The sequence below is a fragment of the Montipora capricornis genome, chromosome 12 (genome assembly GCF_036669925.1).
Source record: "Montipora capricornis isolate CH-2021 chromosome 12, ASM3666992v2, whole genome shotgun sequence".
NCBI lineage: Eukaryota > Metazoa > Cnidaria > Anthozoa > Scleractinia > Acroporidae > Montipora > Montipora capricornis.
In genome coordinates this window covers 12,013,257-12,020,756 of record NC_090894.1, presented here as the reverse complement: position 1 = coordinate 12,020,756, position 7,500 = coordinate 12,013,257, and the positions used below count along the sequence as shown (strand labels likewise).

Here is a 7,500-nt window from a genome sequence, read left to right as displayed (position 1 = left end):
CAGTCTCGAGTATGCATGATGCTCGGTTCTCACTGTAAAAAATTATCAAAGTGTTGAAGGAATATACAGGGAGGGGGGGGGGGGGGGGACAGGAAAGAGAGTGTTTACATATAAACGCCGTAGTTCACTAGTTCGTATTGGAATAAAAATTCTACTTGTGTGAACTTTCATTTCCCAAGTGAACACCACAATAATGTTATGACCCATCCACCTCCCGTTACACGATGCTCAGACTGGTCTTATTCCATTACACATTTGATTCCGAACACACAGATCATATCACGATAAAAAGGAGATTTGAAAACTTAATTTTGTTTTCGGCGATTCACTGTTTCTTTACAAAACTGAATGGAACCGTTCCACTTTTTATCGGACCCGTGCCATTTTTCCTCTGTCGTGTAAACGCACCTTTGTGATGATCTGCCTGTCGAGCTCTCTCTGTTGACCTCTGTTGTGTACTTTGTCAACGGCGAAGAAAGTTATATTACTCAAAATCACTCGCTTCAAGTTCTCTTTTCGCTTTAGTTCACTCAGTGAAACTTTTCTAGCCAGTTGACCCATCAGTTTTAAACGTTCACGTTCATTTCAGTCATAAAGTCGACCAATAAATCCCCATGCAACAGTGATTTGTTAATTTGGTAGCTGTATTTAACTTGGTAATATTGTGTTGACTTGAATTTATCACGGTCAATTTTCATTGTAAATACAACTCTTACCACTCAGCCTATCTTTATTCGTCGTGATTCTATTCATCCATTCCCATTATGTCATCAACTCCCGGCATATTTTGCTGTTTTTTTGTGTTGTTACAATCATGCCAATAGAGCCCTTTCATGTTACAAAATTTACCTCTGCTGTTCCTGTTTCAGTGCTGCTTTTGGAATCCCCAAACCTCAAATCACACACCATAGCACGAGAGGAACCACTAACTCAGTGAGTACACTCAAAGGCCACCTTTCCCATGCAAAACTGCTACAAAGGGAAGGGGAATAAAAAGATCGAGCCCCACAAAATCTGTTTTGATGTTTATAATCGTTATTGCTTTCATACTGTAAAATGAATGTAAATAAAACGTGATAGAGTTTTGTATTGCTAATATAACTTTGCAAAGAAGACAGCGACGCTAACGAAAGCGTAACTTGCAATTGAAAACATTTTCTGACGCTATCGTAAACCTGTTTGCCGTCTATATCCCGTACTGTTCGAGTATCACAATATCGGCGAAAATGCTCCAAGTGTATTGTATTGGGTTGGAAGAATTCGTTATTGAAGTAAATATGGAGAATGAAGGATTGCTTGGAAGTATGTTCACGTTGTCGTCAAAACTTCATCGATTGAATGTGGTTACATTTATTCCTATTTTACTTTATTAGGGACTTTAACATCTACGACGGCGACGAACTCAAAACGTCAGCTCAAAATCTAAACTTTGCGCTTTCGTAAGTGTTCCGCGATTATTCTGTCTCGTTCATGTCATGAGGCGAAGTATCCTAAAACTCAATTGGAAACGAACGTTTCCTCACGTTATTGTCAAAACCTCAAATTTGGTGATTTTATGTCGCAAAGTACTGGCAGAAATACGTGATGATAAAAGCTGATAAAACAAGTGCCGACGACGTTTATTTTTTCTCTTTTAACCAAATGATATACGTTGCGTTCTCTTTGCCCTGGCCTTTTTGCGGCATTAAAACCTAGTTTAGGACGAGTCGCTATTTCCGTTGCATCCTCGTCCTTGCCAAAGCTCTTTGTTATGGACAAATGAGACATAAGTACATCATTTACGACATGTTCGCGTACGTTTCATCTTATTCAAACTGACAACCCTTCATGATAAAGGAATGAAGGGGTAGTTTCTAAAGAAACTGTGGTGCTGCGTCGGTGGGGAAGTAGTATACAAAAATTTGGTTTATCAACGGAGTTGATAATGTAAATTGACCACCGTACAGAGATTCTAAAAGCTGACGTTTCGAGCGTTAGCCCTTCGTCAGAGCGAATCGAGGGATTATGGGTTACGTGTAGTTTTTATAGTAGAGTAGGAGCTACGCTATTGGTGGTAACATGGCAACGTGAAAAGTAGGAATATATTAGTTAAATGAAAAGCGTTCGTTAATACCGAGAGGATTAAGGGTGCCGATTTGAAAGATGAATTTTTGTTCCAGATTCTTGCGGCTTTCCGTCGTACCTAGATGTAGGGAAAGGCCGCAGATAGCCATGTGTTTTTTGGAGTGGTTAGGCAGATTAAAATGGCGAGCGACTGGCTTAGATGCATCCTTGTCATTCTTCTCAACATCGCGAAGGTGTTCGCGGAATCGGTCACCTAGTCGTCTACCTGTCTCACCAATGTATAATTTATTGCATAACGTACAGGTTATGCAATAAATGACATTTGCGGAGGTACATGTGAAACGATCGATGCGGAGGTACATGTGAAACGATTCATGATAAAGGTTAATTAAGGATTTTCATCCCATTGTACAGACCAAACTTTATTCCGGCATATCAACTTTTCCAGTTCTTTAACAAATGACCCAATTGTTTCCATTTCAACAACCAGAGCATTTTGATTCCAACACTGAATTCACTTGACTTACAGAAAGATCCCTGGGGAGCGAAGACATTAAATCGCCGAAAGCTTATTAAATGTGTCACTCTAGCTTTTCTGTATTCTTTGGTTCAAGAGAAAGGTACAGACAGACAAATCTAAATCCGTCGTCTTATAGGTAAGAACGCCGCTCTAAGAACTGTAATATGTCAACAATGTATGCGCAAGATCGGCGCTCTCTGTTGCACAGACCGTCGTCAATTAAGTCAGATGTAGAATGTTATTTTTACAGTACCCTACATGGACAATTGAAAAGTTATTGTCAGATGCTCGCGACCTCCACATAACCTAAAATTTGCTCAGTTCACGTCGTCGTCAGGCCGAGAAAGGCAATTGGCATGGGAACGTACGGTTTGAAAACAGTTAATGATGAAGCACTGTCATTTCCTGCTGTTAGATTTCATAACCTTTTGCTAGTCTTTCAGAAAAGCCGACCGAGTGCACTTATCATCATCCCAGAAATATTTATATGCAAATCTGTCTGAGCAGTCCAACTGTTCATGGGGAATATTTCAGGGTTGCAGTCCCATTAAAGGCAAAGCTTGTTTTCGTCGGCTATCTGAGTTTCTTAGTCACAAAATATTGTTATTCCACTTGGATGTAGATTGATTGTGTAGACCAGGTGCAAATAATTTTTCATCCGTTGACTGACATATTGACATTTACGCGCGTGACTCTTTGTTCAGTCAAAAGCATCTCAGTTGTAAACGCGAAAAAGTTCAAGCTTGTATCTTTGTGAAGCTCTCTGCATAATCAATAAAACTTCTTTCTTGTGATTCACCTAAGGTATATTTATTTCGTTTCTCCAACTTGATACTCCACTTGTACCGAAGGCAGTGATCAAAGAAGACCATTTCGTCAGCTATGAAGTACCCGCGAGTGAAAACCCCTTGTGGTGGCTTGCGTTTCCTTGTTGTGTTAATGATTTGCTTTACCATTTTGGTCCACATCTCAGCCATGGATGATCAGCGTCCAAATAATCACGATGTCCATGCAACTGGACAAAAGACTGAGTCGATGCTGTTTCGCGAACGCAGAAGAATTAAGAAAAATACCACTCAAAACCCGCAAGACTTTGAAAAACGACTGAAAAGCGTTGAAGAGAGGTTTGTCCTCGATAATTTATAGCTGCTTATCCTCCCAATCTCAAATAACGTATTGTCGTTTCTCCGGTCGAGACTGAGTAATCTTTTCAAATTTTTTCTTGATTTCAGTGAGTGTTCATTGTTTCGAATGGTCGTGTATTTTGCTTCGTCGACTCTCTTGGCCACCAAAGTTATTTGATAACATTTCTATACAATTCGGCTTCATGCGTTAGGAGTTTACACTTTTATAGTTTTCAGAAATAAAATTTCGATTCGAAATTGATTTAGCGAAGGCTAAAACTTCCTTCAGAAACTTGGTACCTCTTAATTATTCTTGTTTCTAGCAGTATTAAAATGTTGCCAGTTAATTTAACTCCAAAGGAAATATTATCGCTACAGTTTCAATTTTGTGCGTGTGAGTGAAATGTTTAGTAAAAGTGATTTTTGCGCAGAAAGAGAAAAGTTATTTCGCTAAAATTAAAGTTATTATACGAATTAAGTGATTTTCCTCGCAAAAATACGGTTTTTAGAAAATACGCCGCTTGGAGGTATTTATCAAAACGATGGGGCAATGTATGCGCGTTGGAAAAAAATCATCAAATACCCGAAGGAAAGAGCCATATTAATTACGGCACTCAGTACAGGATATCATGTAAAAGCTCCAACGAAAAAAAATAATAAATAAATAAAATCATTCGACCAAAACGACCAATCAGATCTAGTATGCAATCAAACGTTTACTATCACTGGAAAACTCTTTAACATTTAATTCAATACGGACATTTCTTCAGTTACATGTTCTTTCCCTAAAATATTATTATACCTTAACCTGCTTGAGCCTAAATACCTTTCTTTTACCTCAGACATGACCATCTGATAACAATCGACAATTCAGATGAATATCAACACTTCAATTTTATTTTGTTATAGACTTGATGCACTGATGCGGTTCCCTCGTCTGGGATCAAGTGGGAATTCTTGCAATTCACTTATAGCCTACCTTTTGGGTTGGTATAGAGCCCACCCATGATTATAAGATAATGGCATTTAAAAGAAAAGTTATTCAGTGATAAAAGTTATTTCTTTTCATTTGTTTGAGGCACAACAGAAAATAAACTCTTCCGTTACTTGGGAAGTTCTCACCAGACTGAGTACATGAACGCAAAAAAAGTCTGGTATAAAAGCACTATTTTGTTCAGGTTATTTTTTAAGGAAAGTAATTAAAGGTTATTATTAATATGACTACCAACTACGAATTTTAAGAAATCATCCTATTTGTGAACTCTAAGGCATTGAATTGTTTTGTACCATTTTCAATCTCAAAGGAAAGCATATCCAAAACAGTGGAAAAGAAAAGATGGGACCTCTTGGACCCCCTGGTCTACAAGGAAAACCAGGGACACCAGGGACACCAGGATTGAATGGAAAAAATGGCTCCAAAGGTAAATGAAACTCTGCACTACGTGGCAATATTTAAACTTCACTTCACAGAGCTATCATAGAGATTTTGACGTCTTACCGTCAAAACGTCTGAAACCGTGCAGAAGATGCCCATTATTAAACCTATTTTTTGCTTAAAATCCTCCTGGAATCGGGATTATTATATATCATGGAAATTTAATGTACAGGCCGGAAGAAGGCGTTTACACTGAAATTTGTGGAGACAGAGCCAGATCTTGGAAAAAGTTAACTCCATTTGATGCAGGTTAAAATCCACTTTAACCCTTTCCATTAGAACTAAAAAAGAGAAAATTAGTCTCATTGGACCAACAGAGTCTGCAGTGAACAAAGGAAATATTATCCGTTTTGGTCTCCACCACAGTTTAGGGATTTTTTAGATTGTCCTGTTTTTCTAAGAGAGGAGCTCTAACTTGTTAAACAATAAATGAATGACTGTAAATTGCTTAAGGTATTTGACTCAAACTACCCCACTCAAAAAGGAAAAACACAAACAAACAAATACACCCACTTAAAAGGGAAAACTAAATATAGTTTCGTGAATCATCCCGAGTGAGGCATCTTTCCCTACTTTCCTTCAACTCGTTTGAATAAGCTGAATAAGAAATGCAGGTCAATGTGACCATGGAAAACGAATCACTCTGAACGACTTCCCTCTAACTTTTCCCATCAGCACACAGCAAATAATAGTGCACCCGCTCTGTCCTCTTTCCTCACAGGGGAACCAGGAAAGCCTGGCACAAACAAGCCCTTACCAGGCCCTCCTGGTCCTAAAGGACAACAAGGAGCCCCAGGACCTCAAGGCGCCAAAGGAGAAAAAGGACAAAAGGGGACTGCAAAGTCGGGTGTGAAGTATGTTCGATGGGGAAGGACCACATGTCCCAGTGGTGCTCAGATCGTCTATAAAGGTATAAATCTCCTTGAACGATTTAATTCAACGTTTCCTAACATTTCGTAATAGCTCTCACCAAAGATTCACACTTGGTTCTCTTCATTATTAGGTGGTTGCGATAGAATTTTGAATTTTTTCCTTTCCTGGTGTTCACAGGAGTCGACACGGGAGCAGAAAACTTATAAAGGAATAGTAAAAAGTTACTCAGTAGGAAATACTCATCTCGCTAAAAAAAGACTGAAGAATTACTTTCGAGATGTAATTTATTTAGGAGTGAGAGTTGTTGTTTGATCTCCAAGCAAGCTGAATGCGTTTTACATGCCCTTCTCGCGTTTCAGGGATAATTGGGGCTGAACACTACACTCATCACGGTGGTGGAGTCAACTACCTTTGTCTTCCTCGCAATCCAAAGTACGACAAGTACAATGATGGTAACCAGCACTCAGGATACATTTACGGCACTGAGTATGAAGTCAGTCAATACAACGGAGACCCTTTTAAGAGAAATCTCCATGATCATGAAGCACCCTGTGTTGTCTGCTTTGTGACGTCACGTAGTTCAATGCTGATGATGCCCGCAAGGAATGACTGTCCATCTGGATGGACCGAGGAGTATCATGGGTATCTGATGACTCAACTTCATAGTGACAAACATTCAAGTGATTTCATCTGTGTCGATGGTGATCCAGAATATGTTCCTGGTAGCCATGCTAACAAAAATGGTGCCTTGCTGTATCCCGTGGAAGGCGTTTGTGGTTCACTTCCCTGTCTTCCATATGTCAACCATCGAGAGTTGACATGCGCCGTCTGTACCAAATAATGAAGCAAAAAGGAAAGCTTGAACAGTAGTTGATTTGCATTAGAACTAAACAGAAACTAAATGAAATATCAATCGCTAGCAAACCAGAGAGCAAATGTAGAGTAAGGGTGCAAACAATAAACTTGTTGATCTTAATGAGTCTTGTGTTACACGATTATGTTCAACTCGATCCACTAATCAGCATCCTACAGCTGAGATGTCTTGGAGCAAGTGCCCTCTTCGATTGGTACGGAATATACTAAACATTTTAGATGTACTCAAGTCAAATTGATCCTCCACAGCAAGTCCATTTTCATTAATTAATTGACATTTCTCCGACAAATCAAATAAGACCCCATTGGTATGAAACCCAAGGTTGACCCCAATGGAACGAAAGTACGCAGGCGTTTAAACTTACCTAACCTAGATAACGGACAATCTTTCCTCCCTTGTACCCATTCTTTTTCTAAGTGACACCGTCCTGGTCATGTATTTTCATGTGCCTCTTCCAACAAGAATTGGTACAAGAGAGGAAGGATTGTCCATTTGTCTGGTTTAGGTACGAGTATATATAGACCTCTTTCATAATGGCGGCCCAAGAAAATATCCTTTTGTTTTAATGCTAATAAGCCTTTGCAGCCTCGCAACGACGAGCAAATTTCAA

The 7,500-nt window shown here is 39.2% G+C and overlaps 1 protein-coding gene across 4 annotated transcripts in view; it reads left to right on the top strand.

Annotated features, from left to right (window-relative positions):
* Positions 1–6,995, top strand: part of LOC138027712 (short-chain collagen C4-like) — a 31,169-nt gene extending 24,174 nt beyond the window's left edge. For 3 of the 4 annotated variants that reach the window (XM_068875306.1, XM_068875307.1, XM_068875305.1), the window contains 5 exons: positions 3,558–3,708; positions 4,618–4,694; positions 5,013–5,129; positions 5,865–6,053; positions 6,376–6,995. In XM_068875306.1, coding sequence (XP_068731407.1) covers positions 3,558–3,708; positions 4,618–4,694; positions 5,013–5,129; positions 5,865–6,053; positions 6,376–6,857 — 1,016 coding nt within the window. In that variant the 3' untranslated portion in view covers positions 6,858–6,995. Of the gene's footprint in view, positions 1–869; positions 3,709–4,617; positions 4,695–5,012; positions 5,130–5,864; positions 6,054–6,375 lie in introns of all 4 variants that reach the window. The other variant, XM_068875308.1, reaches the window with a different exon arrangement.
* The last annotated feature ends 505 nt before the right edge of the window (positions 6,996–7,500 follow it).